Source organism: Centroberyx gerrardi, chromosome 2, assembly GCF_048128805.1.
Source record: "Centroberyx gerrardi isolate f3 chromosome 2, fCenGer3.hap1.cur.20231027, whole genome shotgun sequence".
Lineage (NCBI taxonomy): Eukaryota > Metazoa > Chordata > Actinopteri > Beryciformes > Berycidae > Centroberyx > Centroberyx gerrardi.
This window is the reverse complement of record NC_135998.1, coordinates 20,604,002-20,631,081: the sequence shown is the minus strand read 5'-3', so window position 1 is coordinate 20,631,081 and position 27,080 is coordinate 20,604,002. Positions and strand designations below refer to the sequence as shown.

Sequence of the window (27,080 nt, the reverse complement as noted above, 5' to 3'; positions counted from 1 at the left end):
CATCAACTGGGGGCAGATCAGCAATTTGGTGTATTGATAACTGTGTCCTGTGGTAGTATATTGCAATTGTAAACTTTTTTTTATTTTAGGAAAGAGTCCATGATTTTAAAGGCTGAGCATATAAAGAGACATTATGGCTATAGAAGACTATTAGACAACCCCAGTTTTCATCTTTTTTTTTGTATCTGTATCATATGTTTTCATGGATCTTTCAACACAACTCTGCCTCTGGTAAGATGAATGAGAGGAAAAGTCCAGAAGTCCAAAAATAAATAAATAAACACAGTTTGAGAAGTTCCATTTTTATTTGACTGAAGTTAAATGAACCACAAAGAGTTGCAGAGAGTGGTGGAATCTTTAACAAAAGTGATATTTCCCGCCATTAATAAAAAAGAAAACCCCCTAAAAAAGAAGCACAAATCTATACTGAGTCAATTTGGGTGTGGGGGTTCACAGAAGGGAAGCAATGCAAGGGAAGAGAAGGAGGAGAGAAAGAGACAAAAAAAGAGAAATAGAACAGAGAATACTAAAAGGTGTGAAGTCTCAGCTTCACATCTGTCAACTTTTTCTACCTTAGCAGCAGCCCAGATTTACAGACTATTTATATTGCACCAGGTAAGTGCTCTGAATGGAAAACAACAGAATCACATTCAAGTTAATGATAAAAGACATACAACAGGCGACATGACCTCAGAGTGATCTATAAAGTGCCCTTTAGGTTCAATGGTGTTAGAAAAAGGAGAGAGAGAAATAAAACATAAAAAAGAAAACATTTTTCCTTTGTAAGAAACGTGCTGCTTTATATTCAGTGGCAATCACAGCTTTTCTCTCAAACACACACACGCGCACACACAGCTTCATTTTAGTGTTGTTGATCATTAATACTTCTGTTAGATGTAATGCATACATATATTTATATATCATGAAAGAATTTAAAATGTGTTTTCCAAGAACAATTTACAGCATTATGAACAGGGATAGGCATGAGAATATGAATATAATCATCGTGACGCAAACGTCCCAAAGAAACTATCCCCATTTAGTTTTCCCGTCCCAAACCTTGAGACCAAGAGAGATTACACTTCCAATCACTATGTAGTCAAAGCAAACACAAGATACAATTTCATGCCGCTTCCATAGCACTACGATAAAAAACATTTTATTCAACGTATTTTCTATCACCGTAACAAATGATATGGATTAATCATTTCCCAAATTAGCCAGATTTACACTTCACACACCATGTCATATAGTATTGTCAAAATAGTAAACAACATTGTCCATCAGTACAAATACGTTTAGAGTATTTTCCTGTAAAAATTATACCAATGATTAAAAAAAAACAAAAAAACAACAACAAAAAACAACGACCCTCCTGTTCCTTTTTGACTGGCAAAAGAAGACTATAAAACCATCTTTGGGGACGACTTCCTCCCCCGTCCTCCATTCTATCCCAGTGGATAAAAAAATTATTCTACAAAAGGCTGCAGTGGCGATAACTGATCATACAACAGAGATGAGGCTCTATAGACCATTTTTCTGATCGTGGGACGTGTCTGGAGGCGCACCGGGAACAGCGTGGATACACAAAACACTGTCATGCTTGCAATGTTTTCTCGCAGTATGAGGAAGACTGTCTGAAGTCAGAGCTATTTTTTTAGTAAGGTTATTCTGTTCTTGTTGCTGTAAAAGAACAGCTTGGCACACTTTGTACATGCTGGACTTGTCCCCCTGTCGTTGGATAGGGAGCATGTCGGAAGCAAGCACACAGAAGCCATCAGCTATAGCCTTATATCCTGAACATGGCCACTTAGTACATAATTGTACACATCTAAAGACTTATATGCCTTTCATTTTTCTTCAGCAGGCCACATCATCCGCCCAGTCAGTCAGCGCATACGGAACGGGTAATTTTACCTCGTTACTTAACATTAACTTGTTAAGCTAAACCTTGCGGTCCTTTGGTCCAAGTGACAGCAACATAGTGTAAAAGATCGTTTTTCTAAAGATACAGCTAGTTTGCTTGCCACGAATAGTTGTGTATGCTAATGGTACTGTAGGCGCTTTCTGCCTCCAGTCGCAGGCGTGTGACGTCAGCTGTGTTTACAAGCAGAAAAATGGTCTATAGAAGGGTGTGGCCGATTTCCTGATCTGTGATTGGCTAGCATTCCTAAGGTAATCTGGTGTTAGTATAAGGATTTGAGAGAATTGTGATCATAGTGCCATTGCAGTTTGTTAGAGAAATAGTGCATGTAGGAGCCAGATTAAGGCCATGCTAAGACCCTTACACAGAAGGGTGCTGAAATACTGTGCTATAGTGTACATAAAGGAGCTATTGAAATGCATTAGAGTGTTTTCCAGCACTGTAGATTTTCACAGGATAAGGGAAGAGGGGAAAGAAACGGCATATAGGGGGCCAGTTCTCATCATTCATTGTTCATGCCTGTGTACTAATAGAATTCAGCATTCTATGGTGCAACTCTACCCCCACCTTTCCCCTTCCAAGCCCCGCCCCGCCCCAGCACCTTTAAGGAGTGACCTACCCACACAGAAAAGATAAAAGACGTAGGCATATTGGCTCGACAAGTCACTGTACAGTCTCAAACCACCATGCTGTGGAGGTGGCTCACAGTCAGGCATACAGTACAACATGCTTGCACAGAACTGCTACGGCCACTGTAAAAACGGCAGTTTGTTTGACATCCCTGTGGCTTTTCTTTTTTTTTTTGTTAGAGTAGTTTGGATGCAGTCAGGGTTTTGCCGTTTAGTCGACCCCCTCAAAGCCCTGGGCGTTCTCCACGGCCATGAGGAGTTTCTCCCTCAGGTCCTCAAATGATTCATAGGTGGGCAGATCCAAGCGATTGAAACTGGGAAGGAAAAATGCTTCATCAGATATATTACAAAAAGATTACAGAGCATCCTGTTTCAAAATACAAAGATGAAAACAACCGCCATTCCATTGTGTGTGTGTGTGTGTGTGTGTGTGTGTGTGTGCACATACCATGTGTGTGCTCTTGGCAACTTATCTGGTGTTCCCCACTGCTCAATTGTGAACAGCTGAGGCCCATTGGAGCCTAGGAGAGATAAGAGATGATGGACATGATGAAGATGATGAGATGATGAAGAGATATTGGCTGTTAGACAAAAAATGAACCTCTGGGTTAATTCTGTATATTCAATCGCGTGACTTTTCAGAGGATGCACATTCACAAAGGGAGGGAGCGCCAACCCACCTGTATGGTTCACCCATCACGTCTTATCATGGCAAAATCAACCTTGTTACAAATGAGCATTCTAACTGAGAGATTAATGGTGGAATATGGGAGGATGGAGAGCCTGTGGGTGATTATGGCAATTAGTGTAGTCTATTAAAAAATTTGTTTTTCATTTTTTGCCCCTTAAGACCCAAATTATTTGTTTTTTCCTCACAAAAAATTCTATTATATATATAGATCTTCTTTTGATATTTTATTCACATCCTACACATATATCTGCTACAAAAGTATTCAATTCTTGCAACAGCAACACTGTTGACTAATTTTTTCTTGGAAAACAATTTCAGTGTTAAATGACGTTCAAGCAAACATTGCACTTGTTACATTACAGCTGACATGATTTCATAGAACTCTGCAGAACCTGTATAGTCTTGCCATGGAAACACAGATACGGGATTACTTTTTTAATGCACTCATATCTCGCGAAATTCCAATCCATGCACCCTGGTACTACTATACAAGAGGCAAATAAAGGAAACTTGGAACTTATTTGGTGGCTATACAGACCGTAGAGCTCGGCAAAGCCGTTCATGGGCACTCTGGATGTTCCCGTAACAAACTGGAGAAGCCGGATCCTCTTTTCAGCGTCCATCAACAGGACAACCTGAGGAGAGAAGAGAAAAGATCCAACTCCTCAATGACCAAACAGAAGCATGTTACACATCATGCTTAACTACGCAGAGCTGTAGGAAACTCCTGCTGTTTTAAGGGACATAAACAAATATTATCATCACCCTGAATATCTATTCATTTCAGTAAACTTAAAATAAAATAATAATAATAAAAAAAAAAAACCTCAATGACATGCTTTTTCTCAACTCTCATTCCTATGACTGCTACAACATGGAAAGGAGGGAAGCCATTGCAGACTGTTTTGTTATCTGTGTGTCAGAAAACCCAAACCGATATGGACAAACAGAAGCTGTTTGAGCCGGTCCACTTAATCAGCCCACATGACATTGCTGTATGTTTGTATGTGTAAGTGCATGTGCACGCACATATTTTGGCTGGCTGCCTGTGTGTGTGAACTATGTGCGTGTGTGTGTGTGTGTTGTCAGCTCAAGACACTTGATAACCAGGGCAGGTACTACTATAGGTTCTTTCATCAGAGCAAACAAGCTCGTTCTTCCAAACAGACTTTGATCTTCAAAAGCCGGGCCAGCAAACCTGTCCCAGGAATAATTTGGAGGGAAAGGCGATGGCAGCCTGCTAGATCAATCAATTTGACATTTCAGGATAAACTACACTGCTTCAATGACTAATCGCTTCTGTGTGTGTGTTTCTGAGAGTGTTTTTTTTTTTCATCTTTAAAACATATTAAGTACACTGTAATAAAATGACAAATCTGCTTGAGACAAAATTTATACTAGAGCACAATTTTATAATATGTCACACGTTTCATTTGAGACTGATGGCAACAATACTCTCCCTCTCTTTCTAACACACACACCATACAAACAGCAATAGGCTAGGTTAATGTCTGTTTGTGTGACACAGTGTGTACATGCTTAGAAAAATTCATTTTTGTGTATGAGCACGCTTTTTTACATGCATTTATGGGTTTGTGTGTACATGCATAGCAGACTTACCTTCCAGAACCACTGTATGACTGGGTGGTTGGGACAATAGCCGTTCTTATAAACAGTGTGTTGCCTCCAGTCGTTGACATCTACATCACCCAGACCGCACATGAGCAGCTACACACAGAAAGACAGAGGGTGAGGGAGAGCAGACAGAAAATATTTAACAGTGGCACTTCTCAGACAGCATTAGAGATCAATGTGTTAAGAAATGCTCACTATCACACTACACAAGAGAGACGCTTTCATGTGCTCAGATCTGATAATCGGAGTCAAGGGAATAAGGGTGGTGCTACAGATTAAATACAGGAATCCTCACCTCCAGCTCGTTTTCATCAAAGATCTTGATCAGATCAATGAGAATGAGCTCAGTGAAGCCCTGAAAAGTCATACACAATGAGAATTTTAGACACAATTCAAACACAATAATAATTCAACAACAACTCAACACAATTACAGAAGAATCTACTAAATCTTTGAGGTGATATCTATGGTTGTCAATAAGTTTCACAAGCTACAATAATTCATGGTTGTAGAAATACAAGCTTAAAAGCAACCCTGATGATTGAAACCTCAGGGCACAGACACCCATAGGTGGGGTGCCAAGTCTCAGGTCATATTGCCCCCAAGTGGCAACTGATATTACTGCACATACCTCCAAAAAGGCATTCATCTGCTTCTGCACCCGATTGACGAACCTCCACTGGATGACGAGGCTGTTGGAGAAAAGATCATCGAGGTGTGTAAAGATAACAACGTACTGTATAAGCAAACCAGAGAACAAAACCATAGCTTTAGAATAACTTTTCATAATGTAGATTTATTAAAAGGCTTGTGAAAAGCCTATAACTATTCATAAAACACAGGAGGTGAGGTAAAAAGAAAAACATTTATATCGTTCTTACTCAATGTATTCCTTTTTGTTGTCATTGGTGACCACCATGTCTGAGCCACTGGGCTTCAAGTCCACCTGGTACGTCTGAGAAAGGAAAACACCATGAAGTAAAGAAGCCAGGATACTCCAGAACGGGGACTCAAAAACATATAGGTACCTTACTGACTTTACTGCCATTAAAACATTGAGAGATTAGTTGATTTTAAGTGTCGGATGTGAGGCCTGAGCACCTGTCCAAAGTTGTCCTCATCGATACAGAACCGCAGGTCCAGCTCAGTGGGGTCGTTCTCCAGAATCCACTTCAGAGAGTTGTAGTATTCACTGTCCTGCAGGGACACAACACAGACCAGAATAAGCATGAGGCACCAAGAAAACATACTTAACAGACATTTATTGGCTTCTATTTGTTAGCTTTTATTTTTGTGTTTTGTCATGTTTTGTTATCTTGTTTGTGTTGTTTCTTCAGACCTATTGTTTTCTGTTGCATCTATCTGGAAATACATAAGCAAGCAAGCAAGCAAGTAAGCAAGTAAGTAACTAAGTAAGTAAGTCATTTTTTTATTTATATAGCACCTTTCAAAGGTTGCTTCCCGGAACAAAAGGTTCAGCAACAATAAAAGACACTTAATCAAATGAAATCAAAAACAGAAATAAAAGAAATACTGACATGGCAAACAATAAAATCAGAAAAAAAAGGAAAAATGTATGTTTATATGACAAATAACCCTCCAAAGACACAAGGTCCCATTATTGGCTTTGTCAATAGCAGTTGATTATGTAGAGTCATTCAGATCGGATGGTTATGATATCAGCACAGACTACAACTAAAAAAAAAATAAAATAAAATAAAATAAATCACAAAGTACATATTTCAACATGCCAGACTGCACTGATGAAAGTGGCTCAGAATTGCACAACTGTTTAATAATCAGTTACTAATCTGGTGGTGAGATCTTACCACAGACTCCATGTCTTTAAGAGAGATCTGTTTTCCCAGCATCATCTTGTAGAATGGTCGAATGAAAAAACCTGGGCACAAGCACAGAAACAAAAGACTCAATTAGAGTACAAGACGTACAATATGATGCAGTGTCTCTCCACGTTCTTAAAACAGTTGTGGGCCGCCTCAGCCAGAAAACATCGGTCCTACACACAAACAAGCATCGGGTCAGTGGTTAGAATTAGAGTAGTGTATTGTCTCACTAGAACCGACTCTGTGAACAAAACAATGACAGACACAGAACTAAAACCAATAAAACAATAACAGCACCAACCACCACATCTACAAGAAAATAAACAGGACACTGTACTGCAATGTATGTATACAGAAATAAGTTTAAATAATGTTTCAACATCAGCAAAAACGAGGCCACAGTGTTCTCACACATGAAACACTGAAATACATTCACTGTGTCTGCTAAATGATATCTACAAATTTAACAGTAGAAAAGAGGACAGTTTTCAGTCAATTTACAATATGAAAGACACATCCAGCAGCATACCATCCAATAGCTTCCCATGAAACACGGCCATTCCTGCCACACGTCCGATGAACTTGAAGTAGGAGAGGTGGTCCTCATTGCACAGGCCCGAGTTGGGATTGATTTGGAGAGTGTAGTTGTCTCTGGACGGGCACAAGGGAAAGAGCAGATAAGGAACAGTCATTTTCACGGTTTCATTTCAAGTTATTACGCTCACTATGGTCAGTGGAACATTGTCGTACCAATTATGCTCTGCTGTTACCGTATTGCACAAATGTGTTTATTTGCCTTTGCCCCTCAAAAGCTATCAAAAGGTAAATAGACAGTACATCTTGGGTGAAATTTAAATGCTATTAGTGGCTGAAAGCTATGAGGAGTTAAAGAAAAACAAATACACTTGATTTAATACAAAAACATCAATAATTTGATTAAAACAATCTTGATTTGATACAAGTATGGGCTGTGATTTATTTTATTATTTTTCACAACTGCTTTTATATTTATCATTTAACCTGCACTGCTCTATGCTATTGTTTAGCATATGCATGGTGCCATATGCCGAGCACAAACCACGCCCTTGGACACGCAGTGAACTGCTCCTCTACTGATCCACTCCGCTCCTGCAGACTCAATCAAGCCTATTATTCTCCTAACCTTAGTGATTTGTTTAGTGCGTTGCATAATGCTTATCAAATACTGTTCTTAGTCAAGGGGATATCTTGACAGTTCTACTGTCAGTATAGGCATAACACTTCAAATGTGTCCTTTTTACCATGGCAACCAACCACTGCATGATTCCCAGAGACTGGCATTATTTTGGAGCATATATAATATATAAAGATTATGTCAGGCTTAATTATTTTCACTAAAACTGCTACTTGTCTGTCATAAGGAGACCTCAAAAGAAAGGTTAAGGATAAACCTTATGTAAGATTTTTTTATGCAGCCAGGGACAAGCACACAAGTGGAGACCAGAAAACTTCAAGGTTGTTGTTGGGCATGGCTTTTCATCGACATTTTGTTGCATGAATATGTTAAATAATAATTGGCAAAAGTAGTTGTGATGAACAATCACAATGTGGCTCTGGTTTTATCAAATCAAGATTTAATAAAATCATGTTTTTTATTAAGTCCAACTTTATTACAATAATGGTTTATTTAGTGATAATAATGGTTAATTTTTATTGAATTCCTTGCCTTTTCATCAGCTCCATTTTTATCATTTCGTTTTTGTTACCTTCATTCCCCATAGAAAGCACAAGGGCAAGTCTGCCACTTTAATATTGACTGCTTGGGAAATCTCAACCATCTGACTCATCGGCTAGCGATGGGAATGCCAAGAAGAGCATGAAAGAAGGAACAAAAAGGAATGACACTTTCATTACTTTAGGAAGTGGGAAACATTTTTACGTTTTCAGGATGGCCGAATGAATGAGAGGAAAAGGAAAAACCAATCAAAGTAAAAGGAAGCTATATGACTGGTCGGGAAGGGAAAGAATAAGGCGGCCCTGCCCCAAACACTGACTCTACATGGAAAAAACCCCACCAAACATGTGAGTAGAAAGGGATTCCTCATGGCTCTAAATCAGTAGCAGGGCCCAAGCTATGCATCAGCTTTCCGTACCACTAGGTCTGCTCGTCACATGCTGCTGAACATCCCCAGAGTTAAAACCTCCCCGGGCCACTCCTCATTCCAGTCTGCTGCTCTCAGTGACTGGAATGAGTTGCAAAAGACTCTGAAATTGGACAATTTCATCTCTCTCTGCCTTCAAGGACTCCATCACAGACATTTACAGGCACACACGCAACTGTTTCTCAGCAAAATGAAATGCACCAACTTCTCTGTCAGTGCTGTCGTATGCTTTTGCCACAGGATTTCATTGCTTTTAGTGGTGTCCATGCTGTTAATGTAGCATTACTGTTTTTATAGTGTTTTCTTTTGCCTTCTGCAAACTACTAGCCTTCTTATCTTGCCTTATCCTTATCCTTATCCTTATCCTCATCATCGCTACTATTTTAATATTGATAGCGCTATTGCTCTGTAATTTTCCTTTCAACATAACTTTTCGCTCCGGCTTTTGGCTCAGTGGGCAGTGGAGGGAGTTAGTCTAAGTGCGTTAGTCTTCCTGGTTTCCTTCAAACTTACCTACCACGGCTTTAACAACAGGGCATCCAAAATTGTAAAGATAGAATTTCAACTTGAGAGACAACCCTGTAAATATACAGCACACACACACACGTGTACAGGCACACACTTACGTGGCGGAGTATTCAAACAGGCCATAGTAAGGGTTGAACATCTCCTTGGACAAGAGGAAGAACCACTCTCTGGCCACACCACCGTAGTCCAATCCCTTCTCTGACTCAAACTCGATCCACAGCCGTGCCTTCAGAATATCTGGCCTCTTCAGGGACATGATTCGACGGTACGACTCCTCAAAGATGTTGTTCCTGTGCAGCTTCATCTCAAATCGGTTGGGGATGTCCGCCTGGAGAAGTTCACAAAGCAGAGTTGGTTTATATCAAAAAATTTGATGCAAATTTAAAAACAAAACATGCGTGTGCTAAATTTAGGTGAGATCAAGTTTCATTTTTAACATGCGGCAACAAAGCTAAATCAGACAGTAAATAATCACACCAGTGGAAAGAATAATTTTATTCAAAAGGATAACAGCCTTTTTCTAGCACAACATTGAAAGCAGTGTCAGAGTCTGTGACAAAATCTCTCAGCTCATACATGCTAATTAGTTCTTCATCCAAGATTAGCTTCCAGCATCATAAACCTAACAGTAAGAGCAGTAATGTGTAATTCTGCACCATACCTAAGAAGTGCTAATTAGGAAGACAAGTGAAATGCTTAGAATGAATACTAAAGCACATAGCTAATTGAGTCACACAGTGTCCAGACAGTGTGTTAATAATTCATTCCCTGTTAGACTGTCAGGAATGTTGACCAGGAATGCAATCAAGCAGAATCAAAATGCAAGCAAAACAGACTGCCTTGTTTCACAACGAGAAGCCAGAATTTCCCCAAATTTAGCTTTGCATTGGCATCACTGTGCAAAAGTTAACTTAAAAAAAAAAAACGTAAAAACTCTTCTTACCGGTTTCTTCAATTTCTTCCTGAAGTAGTCATATTTCTGTTTGAACTCTCTGGAGTAGGGAACAGCCTGCACAAGCAGCAAACAACACACAGGAGTCAAGGGACAGACCAATCTCCTCATCGAGAAGTGGCATGTAATGTGCAAGTTTTAACAGAACTAACTGAATATCCTTCAGTTCCTACTTATATAACAGCAACTACATACAATGTAATTTGGGGAGAGGGTTGGCAATGATTTCCAGGGAGGGACAACGGTATCTGAAGTGGCACGCAGAATGACATGAAGGCGTTGGCATGTTAAGTGACAACCGCAGTGACAAAGTGACTTATCTTTGTTGTGTTAAGACATTAGTGATGACATACACTAAGTCTGACAACGGTGTGTGGCATATAGTACTACTGTGTTAATAGAGGGGCTAGTTGTTTCCATGTAGCAACACAGGTGTGGCTCCCTCAACTGTCTAGGCATTAAGGGCTACTCACCGGTCCTGTGATAGCTGGACTCTGCAGACGGGGGTCCTCCCACTGGGTGTTCTTTGTATCTGGATGGAACAAACACAAATCAAACATCACTGAGACTTATAAAATGATAGTGAAATCTATTCAAATGGATGTTCATCAGTGTGCATTTGTCAAATCAAGATTCGCTACCTATGTTCCCTCGCTTCCCTCTGCACGGCCGTCCTCATTACCGTACATCATCATTTAGTTTAGTGATATCGCCCCATTACGTCAGGCATCCACACAGTGAATTTTCAACAACATGATCTGTCCATTCAGTTTCAGTGCTCACTGAGTGTTCAGATACCTGATCCGTACTCGGGTTAACACAAGCCAAGCTATTGATCTGAATAGTGCCTGTTGAGTCCAGCAGGCTCACTTAACACCTACACATCTTGCTCTGTTGTCATACACAGTTCTGTAATGGATGATGTGCTTTGCCTTCACTGACAAACATCTGTAAAGAAAATGTGTGCTGTGCTGAAGCCGGTAAACACAGTAGAGGAAGTAAACTGGATGATAAAGAGACAAAGACGGATCAGACACAGACAGATGACAAAATACAAGCATGGAGGAGAGACAGAAAGCAGTGAGATAGAGCTGCCTTACTGTGGTCGATGTAGAAGGTACGTCCATCTGAGTGGACTCTTTCCTCCCATCCAGGCTACAAAGAAACATGAGAGAAGAAAGAGTGAGTTAAACCACACAATCACCATTCGGCAGTACTAGTGACCAGGCTCAAATAGTCATTTAAATCCATTCACTTTTATTCTTTTTTAAATTTATGCTCGATTGAACTTGACTGACCATGAAACAGTCCCGACACTATGGTTGCCCAGCACTGCAGGCAAGCTCAATCAAACAATCACAAAGGAACTGAAAGGATTTTCTTTTCTATTTGAGCTGGATCTGAGACAGTGGCAAGGCAGGGATACGACCACAACAGACAGGTTAACCACCACTACCAGTTCAAGCCAGTACACCACTGACACAGTGACCACCCAGTATAGTGTCACAGGCCAAACACACTCATACAGCACCGGCAGTCAGGCAATTAAAAAAAAGGTTAGATTGAGAGTAAAGGGGTGGGGGAGAGGGGCCGGGTCTGACAATCTGTCAAACGAGGTGTGTACAGTATGTGTGTTGTAACTGTATGCTGCACACTGCACAAGTGGAGACCAGAGAGACAGGGAGACAAAGGGAGTCCACCAACATGCAGCATACAGCAACTTTCTTCCTCTTACATACAGCTGTTTGTTTTTCTTCAAGCCTCCATCCCTCCCTCTTTCCCTCTCTCTCTGTCTCTCTCACTCTCTCCACCCCTCCCTCGCTCCCTTTTCCTCCTACCTGCTCAATTTTCCATTTCTTTCTAACCAGTGTCAAATGCACAGTACGTCTCCCCTGTTCCACTATCTTGACTTGACTCGTCTATCTGTCCCTCAGACACTGATACAGATACACAGACATTGTGCAAGTCTGAGGGGTCCCAGGAGGGTGGTGGGGGGCTCCGAATGATAACGACTAAGAGGGGCGGTGGTAGAGGGAGGGGGCACAGAGAGAGGAGGAGGAGGTGGGGGATAATACAGATGACAGGGGAGGGAGAGATACAGTCCATCCATGCCGGTCATATGAGAGAGAGAGAGAAAGAGAGAAAGAGAGAGAGAGAGAGAGAGAGAGAGAGAGAGAGAGAGAGAGAGAGAGAGAGAGAGAGTGCAAGGCTGTCTGCAGGCATTTGACCAAACCAGACCAGACCAGACCAGACAGGTAGGTAGGCAGGCAGGCAGAGGGAGGGAGGCACCAACCAACCTCCTCTGGTAGGTGCTGCCAAACAGACATGGCCAGGTGTAGAAGAAGTAGCGTACAAAAGATCCCCCAGAATGAAGAGAGAGAGAGAGAGAAAGAGAGAGGAGAGAGAGAACACACACACATGCACACACCACACAAGCCTGTGAGATGTGCAAACCTATGAATCTTTGGTTATTCAAAACCTAGCTAAGATAAGAGTTAGCCTAGTTGTTGGCAGTTTGTCTGATTTAAATAGATTAAAATACTGTAGGTGAATAGACATTCACCGGCTCCAAATTAGGGATTTTCAGAGCCCCCAGACCCCGCTTTTTCACACCCACCAACTAGTTTCTCCCTCTGCCACCTCTTTTACAATAGGACAAAAATGAAAGCCACATTACGTCTTATAGAGTCTGATCACATACTCAAATCACATCTTTTATCGCAAAAGCCATTTAATTCCCACACTTTAAATCAAACATAAATCGGCCATTAAATTAACCTAACCAATAGAAAGGGCTTGACCTTTAAAAAGAACAGGAACTACATTAATTATATGTATAAGTTGTACTTTGCAAAATAATCACTGATCACTGAACTAGTTGAATAAATCCCTTTTCTCATTGAAAGATTTGTCTTGGTAAACCGATAATACAGAGGTAATCCAAACAGATTGATTTGATGAATAGTTAATAGAGTAATATGGTAAGAGCAGTTATTAGCAAGTGAACAGTGTTTGGCCTATTAAGGGGACTCTGAAGTTTTTTCTAATGTGATTTGTGGCCAAAGCAGTTGGTCTACTCTGGACCGTACTCACAGGAAGAGGGCCGAGGTCACCAGGCTCCATCGAGTTCTTATTCCTCATATGGACTGGATACTTCAACCTGGGATCCTCCTGGTCATCGTAAGAGAGAGGGATGGGGAGGGAGGGAGAGAGGGAGGGAGGCAGGGAAGAGATGGAACAGAGAGAGAAGAGAGGACATAGGAAGTGGTGGGAAACAATTAGAGGGAAGAAACAGATCAAGAACAAAATTGATCCAAACTAATCAAAATTACAGTTGCTTTAGGTTTAGGAGGCAGCAGTGGCTTCTCAATATAATCAAACTCCCTGAAGATCACTTGGTTTGAAGGAGGCTACAATCAATACCATTTCCTCACAATGGTACATTATTTGATTTGAGTTTCCAAAGAGGCCTGCTGGCGTTTAATCAAATGAGACCTGAATGCTACATTCACTTCCACACCACCAGATGTCACTGTAAGATCCCATGAGAACGACAACAACCACCACTGCCCTGTATATTTTAAAATGTCTATTCAATAAATGAAACTGTCAAACAATATTCACAATCAAACAAAGGAGCAAAAATTAAAACCCTTACTGGTTTTATAGGTTTATTCTTATTTTAAAAACCATCTCCTACATTTGCTGAGGTAAAACCAACTGACCCAAATCTCAATAGTCCAATTAAAGCCGAGTGCTAGCTCACCCAGGTGGTGACCCTGCTGTTGTGGTCAATGAAGAAGGGTCGTCCGTTAGGGGCTATCCTCATCTCCCAGCCCGGGGGCAAGAAGCTCTGCTGTGGCTTGTGTTGTGACTTGGGGGAGCTGTAGGGGGACGGCTGGGGAGACTGGGGGTTGGAGAACGTGTCCTTCACAGCCCTCCGCACCTGGATGTTGTTGGCCCCCTGGAGCCAAAATGGAAATAAAAAATGATTGTGTAATATTATTGGTCCCATGAGACGAAATGGAGAAGGTGAGAAGACAGTGTAAAATTAAAGCAGTAACCCAATATGGATGACTGGCAGTGTGACAAATTATCACTGGTCCCTCGAACCAAAATGAATAATAATAAGAAGGAAACTAGTCTACAAATTCTTTCCGAGAATCCTGTTAACTTTTCCTTTTGTTTCTTTTCCAAAACAAACTGAAGACTGTTCTCCCCAAGAGGATTAGAGAGGTCCAGGAAAAAGCATCAAAGAATCAAAGAAAGTGGATCTCAGTTCACTTTTACCTTGCCTGAACCAGAGCATAATGCCACTGGTCGAGGAACCCTGCATCTACAGGAATTTTTCCTTTTCTTGCGTCTTAAAAGTTTCTAAAGACTATACAGACGGGCTAATGAGTGGTCCTACAGCACAGTATTCTTTTGACACTAATTACCATCCTGTCCATTGACTGATCTGATTTTTAATAAGAGAAAAGACTTTGTTAATTAATCTACAGACCTCCCACCTCCTCTCACTCCTCTAGACTTTGTAATTACAACATTCTAGAGTGAGGATTTCACTTCCACTTACTTTCTCACCATCTTGCTAACACACACACACAAACACACACACACACACACACACATTTCTTAATTAAACTTCTTTTAGGTCTGCTCCCTTGGCAGCAACATAGGCCCTCCACTGCCATTAAATGCAGTAAGAGCAGATAACAAGAGATTGTCCATTTTTAGATTCATGCATTAATCTTAATTAACCAAGTTTGTGCTGTATATAACAGATCTTTTGCACAGAGGACAAATGCTTAAATCAAAAGTTTCCCAAGTTTTCTAAAACTATCAGCTGATGTAAACTGCAATCATAGGTGCACGTGCACACACACAGGTCCATTTACAAGGACCCACATACTCACATAAACATCCCCAACACATACACACACACACACACACACACACACGCAGTGATGAGTGCATATAATCTGATCCGTGCAACAGCTGCTAAACTCCCCCCATCACTGTGTGATGCAAGATTTCAACATCATCCTTGTGATGAGATTTGGAGGACTTGGGCTTTATCCCTAATAGTCATTTGCACAATGTCACACGGCCTTAAAAACAAAGAAAGGGAGCTTTGTCCATCTATTCTCTCTGCTTGCTAAAGGCAAAAGAGCAGCAAAAAGCAGACGTTTAACTGTCAAAAGCATCTTGTAGTTGATCATTCTCCCACTTGTTGTTAAACTATGTAGCTCCTAAGCAGGAGGTTCATATGGGGTCAGTTTTGACTGAAGCTACGTCAGAGGGACAGTGTCACCCCAGTGAAGGAATTATATTGTTCTAAACCAGCTTTACCCTTCTGTCAGTGTTGTGAGATTAACTTTCACCTGCAACAGCATGTGCCCAACACATCATCCACATCATCATACAAGTTAGTATTTATCCAGACATAAGTGACTGATTTCATGAAAAGGGAAAACAACATTCGATACACACTTTCAAAACACAGCCAGAAAGCACTGACAAATGATTACAGACTGTGCAGATTAGATCTAATCAGGTGGTTGGGTCATTTACAAGGCAAATGACTGTACAGGCAGGTTATTGTATTGAGGCACACAGGATGGATATTATCAGCCATCCCTTACAAATTAGCCTTCAACTGTTTATTAGGGTCACAGTAACATCTGCTGTCGATTATTTTTTGGGGGGCCTTTTTCTGACTGCAAATTTATGGGTATGTAATGACATGAATACAGTTTTAATGATCAATGTTTATGTTTAAATGTTAATTTTTTTGATTTTTTGAATAGTTGATTTGGATGCTCCAAGGCTTTCTTTGGAGCATTCTGGTTATTTGGGTTATTATTCATTCAGTGGTAACTAGATCTAGCAGACAAGATTGTAATTATTAGACCAGTTTCCTCCTGTTATGGGTATTGCTTTAAAACACCCTGTGCTGTGACTGAAATGCCAGCTATGCCAAGGATGCATACAGTTCACAATGAAATCATCATGGTGACACACAAAGCCTGGGTAGAGCTCAGACCATTTAATGTGACTAATCATTATTTAACTGCAATCTGCGTTAGTCTTCAGTCATCAGCTCATTCTCAATGCCAGTTGAAAGAAAGAGTGGTGAGTGGAAAGAAAATCACCCTCAGAATGGAGAGATGAAAAATGAGAGTTGAGAAGAAAAGGCCAATTGAATGATGAGATTAACATTTCCATAGAGATGGTAATGGTGAGGAGAGAGAAGAAGCAGCATCAAGACAGAATTAACCTGAAAGAAGGAGGGATAACAGAAGAAAAATGATACTATTAAATAGGGAAATTGAGAATTAGATGATGTAGATGGGTGAATAAATAGGATCCGTGATTAGGTCACCTTCAAAAGGAACGGAAATGGTGATACAATGAAGAATAGTATGAAAAGAAAGTGTTAAGAGATGGAAAGGTGTGGATGGAGGAAAGAAGGAGACAGAAGTGAGCGGTTCTTGGGTGGTGCAAAGAAGAGACAGTATGGATGGATATAGCGGAGCGGAGCGGGACGGTACAGGCGGCTAGTTCTCACCTCCAAGGGGGTGGAAAGGGTGACAGTGGGGGAGCTGAGGCTACGGGGTCGTCGGACCTGGGGCTCATGGAGGTGGTTGTTGGAGGCTGTGGAGGAGGTGGAGGGGGTGGGTGGGGCTGCCAAAGCCGAGGCCGAGGCCGAGGCCGAGGCCCCTCCTGCTGCTGCTGCTGCTGCTGCTGCTGCTGAGGTGCTGGCTCCATCTTCAGTCAGCTGTCAGTGAGAATAACACTCTTGAGGTTAAGTGGGGTTTGAATAAGGCAAGTGATGCTGTTGCAAAAACAAAAAACTTGTCCCCATCGCAAGCCATGCTGCCAAAGGTGCTTGTCTGCACTGGAAAGGTCTGGATGCAAACACAGGCAGGAGTCAACGGGGCCCCAAATAACAATCATTTATCTTGATTAATATAAAAATGATTGATTATTAAATAAAGATGCTGCTTCCAAATAGAGAAGAGGGACAAGGGTTTTGGGTCAATAACATAATAATAACGTTCAGAGGAAATGCAGTGTTAATGGCACGATTGTAAATATTTCATTCAATTGTTGTGGTAATCACTTGACAGTGACCTCTCCTTTTGAGTAATAATGAAATGCAGATGAGAAGCAAAGAGTGAGAAGAGTACACGATGACAGACAATGCACAGACAGGTAAATTATAACAGGGTTAAGATAAAGGTACAAGCGAAAGGGTGGATTTGAAAGAGGAGAGAGGTGAGCGTTAAACATACAGCGCTACGCCTAGAGAGCCAGGCTCAGTCCCATGTAGCAGACTCTGTCCCAGACCAGGCTGTGTAGAGCTGCCTCACTCCCAGATACACAGAAAGACAGGGGAAGACAAGCGGAGAAACAACAGGGCACAAATGCGGTAAGTGAGAGGGAAAGTGGTGGTTGCAATCCCATGCCTGGGTTTGGAAAGACGTGACCCATGCAGAGTTGGATTTCATCCAGTGTATCAAACAAAATGCTAGACAAGAGGAGGAAGACAGCACACACTTAAGTAGGAGAGAATAAGAAACTGAACAGAGAGAGAAAGACAGAAAAAGAGCCTTGGAGGTTGCAAAGCTGTTTCTCTTTCCATCCTTCTTTCTCATGGCTACAAAGAGGAAAAACATAGGAGGGATAGAGGAAGAGATCCAGAACACAGGCCGAGGCCAAGACCCAGGCCAAGGCAAGGTCCAGTCCCATGCATCGAGTCCAGGCAGCCCGAAAGCTGGCCTTCAGACCTGGTGTACCTGCACAATAGGCCTAGTCCAGGTAGTGGAGCGGCTGTTATGGTTGACGTAATAAGTTCGTCCCTTGGCATCCTTCCTCTCCTCCCATCCCGGGGGCAGGCCAGGGGTGGTCAAGGTGTAAGCAGTTGACGAGGGAGACTGGCCAAGTGTGGGGAGAGAGCAAAGCAAAGACAATTAGTTAGTACAAGCTGGATGTGGTTGGGGACAAGTGGAGAGAATCTCCTAATCTTTTAAAATGTCTGTCAGAGGTACAGAAAGAGAGTTAGGACACCCATTACTTTGTCTACACAATTGGCTGTGAACTGGTGTTTTCGGGAAGTAAAACAAAAGACAGGGCTGTTCCATAAAGTAAGCATTGGTCCACTATACTACAGAAATTTTATCTTAACATCTAGCAACAACACAAGAGCTTTCAAATATTTTCCCATTTCAAGCTGTACAGCATAGTGACAGTCAACAATGGATTAGGAAAATACATGGCAAAACGACAGCCTGATTTTTAACTCTCATGGAATAATGGGTGATAATGTATCAAGTGGAACTTCAAACACAAAACACACTCAAACACAGACAAGGAAAAAATACCACATGGAAGAAATGTGCACCATTACTACTTGCTAAGTGAACTATTAACCATTTGCAACATAAAAAGGTTATTGCAGTAGTCTGAGTGGTCACAAAATAAACATGATAAGTTCCACAAAGTGCTGTAGTGATATTTTATATACGACTGCCCACAGATCACATCATCGTCAGACACATTTCATCATGCTGCTACATGGTTTGTTATCAATGGCTGATCAATGGCATTATTCAATATCTTATGGACTACCAGGTTGACCATTCTTGGTTGCAATACAACACACACACACATACACAAGTCATTTGATCACATACAGAGCAATTTTGGGACAACTGCCAACCTAGCTAAGCATTTCAGCACATCATAATATTCCCATTTCTCATTGGAATTGATCATTATAAAGAACAAATTAGACAGCTTCCAAGAGGTGTGTACATGTTTTGATGAATGGTTTAATTAATGTTTCCTTGCACTTCTGCTTTTCTTTCAGCTCTCGTGTATTTGCTGTGTTGTGGTTTACATTATTTTTTTCATGTTGATGTGTCATGTTTTTGTAAGAAAGCTTTTGTATGCCGTCTTCTTGGCCAGGGAAAAAGAGATGAAAAAGAGTTGGCAACGTCAAGGACTACCCTAGCTAAAAAAAAAAAAAAAAAGGATAAATCCTAAAAAACAGTTGCTGGAATCCCTCATGTGGCCTTCTACCCATACAGAAGTTAAAAGAAAAGTGATTCACGGAGAAGGAAAGAAGAAAAACAAACGCAGTCCAGAGAAGAATATGTCCCGTCTAACATGGTGTCTGGGCACTAAGAGGTGTGGGACTGATAGGGTATACTGTACATAAACTGAGATATTACCATGGGCTCCTCAGCGCCTGTGACTGTTTGAGCTCTCGTTCTTCTGGTCTGGGAACTCTGCTGGTGGTAGACAACAGGGGGAGATGGTCTTTAGTTTACAGTGGAGATGTACTGTCCTTGTCAGGGTGGAAGTAATGGGGCAAGGTGGAGGGTAGTGTGGGTAGTAGTGAAAGTTGATTGAGGAAGAATTACATGGACGAAGGCGGGAGTTAAATCTCAGAGGAGGTGAGGCTTGACAGAAAGAGGGGAGATTCCCGTGATCATGGGCCATGAAGGTGAAACTGGGTGAGGGCAACTAAACAAGGAGGAAATCAAATCTTGTAGTGGGAAAGTGGGGTGGCTGTGACTAAAAGAAGAGAGGACACTCATGGAAATGTACCAACTGTGAGGTTGACGGGCAGGTAGGAAGGAGCACAAAGAATCAGGATATTGCAGTAGTCATTGGTTGAGTGGATTGCAGATTAAGATGTGGGTTAAGAAAAAGTTAGGAGGGAGCAGTTGTTCTTCTCAGTTGAGAGGTTAACTCTTTTAGCAGTGTTGTCAGTGACTTCTGGATACAGTAAATCAACTTTATTATTTAGATATCAGAGGAAAAAAGAGCCAAGACTGAATCAGTAGCAGAAGTGTTCAGGCTTGTGTTTCTCTTTTGGAGGGAAGACAATGTTTAAACAGATCCCTTTCTAGCTGTAAATGAAATCCCTGGCCACTGCAGCATCTTCAATCTCAACCCAAGTAGCAAAGGATATTAAAGCCACACTCACACGAACAATGCTGTAACATCAATCAAAGAAAATAATTCTGTCTTGAAGCTCTCTTTTCTTTGAAAAACTTGTGTGAAAATGCTGGAGGAGGCAGCAAAAGTGAAAGAATGCACTTAAATTCACAAAAAATTAACAAAAGGAGTTTAACACTTGGACAATATCTGAGAGAAAATGTTCAAATATATAAAGAAGAAATAATACAACTGGTAATTTTAACCAAGCATATAATTAAATTACTGTAGTCAAAGACACATTCCAAATAAGATGATATTACCAGTACAGTTCAGCTGGCTGTGCTTCATCAAAATTTGAATTGGACACTACTCTACGCTACTCTGCTTCTTGCACCTCGTACCAACTGGAATCACCATCACACCCATGATTACAGTAATGAATGACCTCTGAGGTATTATTCCCATTATCAAAACTAAACATCCAACCACATGCTCGCACACACATGCACACACACACTCATAGATGTGTATTCAGCTGATTTGACACCTAGACCAGCCACCAACCTATTCGCATACACCAAGAGCAGGATGAAATTGCTTCACTAATACAATTTCCCCACTAATGGTTAAGGTTAACTAACTTCTAATCAGCAGTCAAGGGTAACTCTATCCAGGAGGCAAACACACTTTGCGTTGGTCTGTACAGATAGTATCCACCCACCACCATACACATTGAATATCACTGACGGATGGTGTGACTGTAGCCAAATTCACTGGGTTCTCACACCAACACACTGACAGCAAACCGCTCTTTCCTTTGATATTATCAATGCAAGTTAGCACTAAAACCGAAGGGAAAAGTGCCTTCCAACTCTGACATAACCACTGCAGTCCCACACACTCAATTACTCACTACACCCCCGAGGAAAATAATATCAAGCCTAATATAGGGCACAAAACATGGGGAGATTTTCCCTCTGATGTTTCCTGAACGTGCCTACTGTTGTCCAATCCCGAGAGAATAGTCATTCAAGGGAAAGGCTGACATCAGCACCTGTACTTTTCCTTTGGAGCCTTGGCTTGACGACGCCAAGCTCACTGCTGTGACTCAGCTCTATGACAGGCGCATTTGATTCAGATCCTGTGACAGTTTGTTCAGCTGAACCTCACATCGACGCTGTGACTCAGGACTCTCTGGGGTGCGTTTGAGCTGATGTGGTGTTGTCCCCCAGTCTTACATTCCTGCCAATGGCTTCTACTGGAAAAGTCATTCTGGGTGTGCTTGATTGGTATTGTGTTACTTCCCTGGTGTTGTGCTGGCACACGGCCCAGCTGTAGCCAAGGTTTCTCTGATAAATCAGAAATGGCGGCGAGTGAATCACAAAGAACAGAGAGTAGTAGTGGGAGAGGAGGAGGAGGAAGAGGGGTGGTAGTCCATGGCTACAGAGACAAGGAGAAAGGAAGGAACGGCGAAATTGAGGAGGCGCAAAGAGCGGGAAGGAAAGGAGAAGAGGTGGCAACACCTGCGTAGTATGGAGAAAGGAAAATAATAAAAGTAAGAGCAAAGAGGAGGATTTGATGTGTGATACACCCACAGCACAGAGATATGCTGACAAGAGAGGGAGAGGACTAATGAGAACAATGCATGCCTGTTTTTTTAAGGCATTCAGGGAACAAAGAAGAGGAAGAAGGTGCTCACTATACTGGAAGTAACAGGGAAACAAGGAAAGGAAGGAAGGAAGTCAAAGAAGGGAGATGAACAGGATGGAGGAGAAATATGTACCATTAGGGGAGGAGCCTGGGCCTGATCACTAACGCCATCTGTCATACTGGAGGAACGAAGTCTGTTTGACAGCTGGCTCTGTTAGAAAAGAGAGAGGGAGGGAAAGAGAAATCGATGGGAGACAGACAAACACCTTGCTGTTAGTCAATCTAGCTGGTCATGTGCAGTTAGGTCCTTAAGTCCTTTAGGTCCTTAAATGTAGGGTGATTTAAAATTGCACCAGTCTCACCAGAGCAGTGCTGGGCCCTGGCACTTCTCCGTTGGTATCGGGGGTGAGTGACAGCCTCAGATTCAAATCCTCAGAGAACTCCTGGGTGACCGGTGTCGGGGGGTGCTGTGGTGTCATGATGGTGGAGGGGCCAGGCAGCGACTGGGCCAAGGAGTCGTTAGGGTCTTCTTCTGTGATTAGCTCCCAGGACTAGAAGAGGGAGAAGTAGACAATTTGAGTCAGTCGTTATCATTCGTTAGCCAGTTGTGTGTGTGTGTGTGTCTATTTATCCTTCTCTCTCACATTGTCCATGTCCCTGGGTTCCAGGTGCTCGTTCTCTAGGTCTTCACTGATGTGGCGTCTTGAGCGGAACACACGGTGCGCTTCCTGGTGGATCTGCCGCTGATGGTTGTCGCTCTCTGTCTCCGAAATCACATCCCTGAGACAGCAGAGAATAAGAGATTTCATCTATAAAAATGTGTCATTAAGTCAGAAAGCTACTGCTAGGAAATATGATTCAGACTCAGAATACATTTGAAATTAAGTCAACTTTACTCCTATGTGAAAAATAAATTATGACCAAAACACAACTGATAGCTAAAGTTACAGCAGATTTGTTGCTGGTAGAGAAATGTCTATTTGAATGGTAATACAAATCTGTTTCCAGAGCTATAGCCAAGTGATTTCCCCACCTTACACTTAACGTTATTTGTCATCTTGACTTTAGTTAGCTAACATCAGCTTAAGTCTATCGCTTGTGCCGTTGCTTCTCAGATGCTTGGTCTGACTGAAGAGCCAAAGTGAATTTGAGGAGATGAGGAGGAAACGCAATGCCTGTGGTGCACAATATTGGTGACCAAGTGTTTTCCGCACTGCCATTGTATCTCACCTGCCTCTTGACTTAGAGACCATTTAGAGATAAATTTGCAAATATTTTGAGCATGGAAGGTAATGATCTAAATGAGCTAAAGACATTTTCCAAGTTGAGTCGATGGACAAATGTGTTTAAACCTAAACATGCATGGAAGGAGAGCAGGCGTACATGTTGGAGGGCCTTTTCCACTGTGTGGAGCGGTTGTTGTGGTTGACATAGTATGTGCGTCCCAGGTTGTCCACCTTCTCTTCCCAGCCTGGGGGCAGTGGGGGCAGCAGCTGCTGGGGTCGCTGGGAGCCAGAGTCCGTAGAGTCATCCCAACCCTGGAGGACGGGTAGGGGAGAGAAGGAGGGAGAGGAAGGTAGCAAAGAGAAAGAGACAGTGCATTAGTAAAGCAGATTTATTTCATTTTGCAGTTCAGTGCACTGAGGTAAAAAAAAGAAACAAATTCCAGAGACTGAGAATGAGGGATTTTTCACAGTGGGAACAGGAAGTGTGAGGAGGTTAGAGGAGTGACATTTCAGTTTTCCTACTTAGCCTGCTAAATGTCACCTTATCTATGCAGTCTTTCACTGTCTGAAAATGTATAGCACCTATCATCCTCTCTAGTGCTCTCTCACTCACACATACACAAGTACAGAGAAATCCACATTTGTACACACACATACACACATGCACACACATAAAATAAGACAGGAGAAGCTCCTATTTCTCTAAATAAGGGGACATATTGTAAATGGTTTTTCCAGACCCTGACCTGGAAAAGACTTTCTCCAGATTTTGGCAGCAAGACGCTGCCTGAATTCTTAGACAAAAAAAAACAAAAAAAACATCCTTTCTCCCCTCACTCGTAGCAATCACTAATCTCGCAATTCTAGATTGATACAAATACCAAAGTAGGACCCTCACTTTCACCTGTCTGGTCAGTTAGGAAGGAAGGAATTATACAACCAGAGCAGATATATTTTTCAAGCATTCACAGAAAGAAGTGCTATTCTTAGGGATGGGACGATATATCAAAATTCAATATATCGCAATACAAAATATGAAAATATGTATTGTGGGGCAGAAAAATGAATTGCAATATTAGCTCCATTTTATTCTGCTGTAGTATTCACAAATGAGACGGCTTGCCCATCAGAATTTCACAAGCTCTCCATCCAAATGATATCATTTACACTTTATAATTACATTTTTTAATTGTTGTTTACATTCTAGCAAGCCAATGCCATTGCTAGAAAGATTTGTGGCTCAGAAATAAACAGAATTCTGCACAGTCATGTTGCTGACTGTGAAACTTTTATTTATTACATCGTATCATAACTGTATCGAATCATGAACCCCATATCGTATATCGAATCGTATCGTGAGATAAGCATATCATCCCATCACTATTTTCTCTAGACCCCGGTTTGCCTTTGGGTTATGAACAAGACAGCCACAAGAGGACACATTTAATGATGCCAAATCAACTCACCTCAGCCTCCTCCCTCATCTCTCCAGCCTCCTCCTCTGGCCCTCCTTGTTTGGGCAGGTAGGCCATCTTCAGGCGCAGGTAGCCCTTCACCCTGGACTTGTGACTGGTAGAAAAAAAAAAGGGCAATATGGGCGCACTTGAAAACTACATAGAACAACCTTGTGACCTACCCCTTCATAGCCCTTGGTAAGAGTCAGAAAAACGGTGCCGGTCAACATAATCTTGCAAACCATGATTACAGTCTATGTCTATTCTGCTCCATGCGTCCTCTAGGAGCAGAAATGCAAATTGCACACAATTTAACCCCACAAGCTACATTGGTATTTATTTCCACTGTTTACTTGTCAGTCAATGTGTCACATCCTGTAGAAACTGACCTTCTGGGCCGCAAAAGGAAGTCTTTAAATGTGTAGGGACGCTCCATGGCAGGGTCCTCTGTCTGCAAATTAACAGCAAGACATTTGTTGACAATCAACAGAACACACAAGCAACAAACACACGTCAGACAGTATCAAAATAACAGAGCCATGAGTTTACAGCAAGGCCGCAGTCCTTTGCACAGCATCCTGGGAGTCATTATGCAATGCCGAGGTTCTCGCGTTACATATTGAACAGCCGAAAAGGTCCTGGGTACTGCAATCACACCGAGGGGGACACTCTCTGACCGGGTCACGCCAGTCAACACTAGCTGCTCACAACGCACTGCTTTGGAAGAACCAGTGAATTAGACTGTTCATTTCCAAATCATAATTGCAATCTCCGGCACAGGTCTGGTCAAAAAAATTGAGATGACCAAAACTGTTCAAGACATCCCAGACAATTCTGTACTGTAAGAACTGATTCTTGGTTTTGAAACTAATTGATCCAAATACTTGTGTGAAAATGTTCCTGCTAAAAACTACTCATCACATACACATCAAAGCTACACATAGCCTGAACCATTTGTGGATCGTGGAAACCAGGGCTCAGTCCATGAGTTGACACAAGGATTCATGCTTGTATTGTGCACAAACCTGAGGTTGTAAAGAGTCAAAGTAGCCCAAGCCTCCACAGGGCCAATGTAGCTACAAGACTCCTTCAAATGAGTCAGCCTGGATGACTTGACTCATGAAAAGTTAAAGAAAGAATATCCAGTGAAAGCAAGTATGGAGAAAGAGGCGATGAGTAAAAGAATGATCAGCGACTATGAGTAAGACTGGCCTACAAAATGTACTCATAAACAAAACTAATGGATCAAATGAAAACACACAGAAAACACAGACAGTGTCTATATAGGCCTACTAACCTAGCTGTAGTTTATTCATCCTCAGCCAATTTGTTTTATGGACAAAATAAGAATCACTGCAATAGGCTGCATCAGGACCAAACTTCCCTTATCCTGTCCACTGACTTTACCTTACAAAATGACTCAGCTGTAGCTTTTATCTCCTGCTAATTCCCCGAGCCTAGGGGAGCCAAGTAGGACATTAATAATTAACCCCAACACCTTGTGCTGATATGCTTTTAAGCGTCGCCACTTAAAAAGAACATCAGAGAGCCACAACCAGTCTGACTTCAGAGTTCTCAGCTGCTGAGGCTTCAAATCATAGGTGGCAGAGGAGAAAGTGAGCCGCTGCTGCAAAGACAACTTCTTAAAAATCAGAATGAACTGCAGGCCTATTTGTTTGGGTTTCAGGTACTATTACGGTTTCATCAAACCTATACAGTAACCTACCAGCCAACACTTCTCAAGGAGCACGCACTGGTTCTGTGTGTTATTGTTTTCAGAAGCTGATATCTGACAGCAGTCTGCAGTTTCCAAGTGAGTGAGTGTGTGTAAATTTGAGATTTCAGTATGGCTTTTTCCATTAGCTTTGAGGGTAGCCCGCCCTCAGGATAGTCACCTCTGTTTACATTGCAGACGGCCTTCTTTCCATTTCTAACAAGGGGCGCTCAGCTGCTTGATCGCAACAACAGGTTACTTGAGTGGCAAGGGCTTTCTCACACTCAAGACACACACACACAAACTCTTAGCCTGACCTTCACAGAGGTTAATCAGGCAGAAAAAAGTGAAGATAAGAAACAGCTGAGTATTCAAAAACCCAGTCACAACAGCCAAGCTGACCACACACACACACACGTACAGACAACATACTCACCGGCAAATGACTGAGAGGCACATCAACTTGTCCCAGGAAATCATCTCTGGTCTAGGGAAGAAAAAAAAAGAAGATCACCTTCAGCAGCTTAAATTTAGAAGCAACAGCTTTTTGAGTCTGTCTGGGGAATACCAAAAGCAAGAGCTACGTTTCCAGCAGGGCTCGAAGAGGGAAAGAGAGGGGAAAACCACAAAGTTGAGGGAATGCACCAAGCCCACCAGAAGATCCAGTAATAATTTGTGTGTGTCAGAGACAGAGTCAGAGAGAGAGAGACAGAGAGATAGATTTTCATTTCATTTAAT

At 41.8% G+C, this 27,080-nt stretch overlaps 1 protein-coding gene across 6 annotated transcripts in view; it reads right to left on the bottom strand.

The window, feature by feature from the left end:
• Window positions 1–286: 286 nt before the first annotated feature.
• Window positions 287–27,080, bottom strand: part of nedd4l (NEDD4 like E3 ubiquitin protein ligase) — a 48,422-nt gene continuing 21,628 nt past the window's right edge. For 3 of the 6 annotated variants that reach the window (XM_078286323.1, XM_078286324.1, XM_071898291.2), the window contains 26 exons: window positions 26,779–26,829; window positions 25,018–25,079; window positions 24,641–24,743; window positions 23,332–23,486; window positions 22,593–22,728; window positions 22,311–22,499; window positions 22,082–22,159; window positions 19,584–19,643; window positions 18,147–18,284; window positions 16,916–17,125; window positions 14,111–14,308; window positions 13,438–13,515; window positions 11,445–11,499; window positions 10,818–10,876; window positions 10,336–10,401; window positions 9,491–9,720; window positions 7,253–7,374; window positions 6,709–6,779; window positions 5,981–6,076; window positions 5,761–5,834; window positions 5,511–5,571; window positions 5,175–5,234; window positions 4,865–4,972; window positions 3,783–3,879; window positions 3,002–3,074; window positions 287–2,867 (listed from right to left, as the gene is read on the bottom strand). In XM_078286323.1, the coding sequence (XP_078142449.1) occupies window positions 2,765–2,867; window positions 3,002–3,074; window positions 3,783–3,879; window positions 4,865–4,972; window positions 5,175–5,234; window positions 5,511–5,571; window positions 5,761–5,834; window positions 5,981–6,076; window positions 6,709–6,779; window positions 7,253–7,374; window positions 9,491–9,720; window positions 10,336–10,401; window positions 10,818–10,876; window positions 11,445–11,499; window positions 13,438–13,515; window positions 14,111–14,308; window positions 16,916–17,125; window positions 18,147–18,284; window positions 19,584–19,643; window positions 22,082–22,159; window positions 22,311–22,499; window positions 22,593–22,728; window positions 23,332–23,486; window positions 24,641–24,743; window positions 25,018–25,079; window positions 26,779–26,829 (2,733 nt within the window). In that variant the 3' untranslated portion in view covers window positions 287–2,764. Of the gene's footprint in view, window positions 2,868–3,001; window positions 3,075–3,782; window positions 3,880–4,864; window positions 4,973–5,174; window positions 5,235–5,510; window positions 5,572–5,760; window positions 5,835–5,980; window positions 6,077–6,101; window positions 6,242–6,708; window positions 6,780–7,252; window positions 7,375–9,490; window positions 9,721–10,335; window positions 10,402–10,817; window positions 10,877–11,444; window positions 11,500–13,437; window positions 13,516–14,110; window positions 14,309–16,915; window positions 17,126–18,146; window positions 18,285–19,583; window positions 19,644–22,081; window positions 22,160–22,310; window positions 22,500–22,592; window positions 22,729–23,331; window positions 23,487–24,640; window positions 24,744–25,017; window positions 25,080–26,778; window positions 26,830–27,080 lie in introns of those variants that run through there. The other 3 variants (XM_078286320.1, XM_078286321.1, XM_078286322.1) reach the window with 3 other exon arrangements.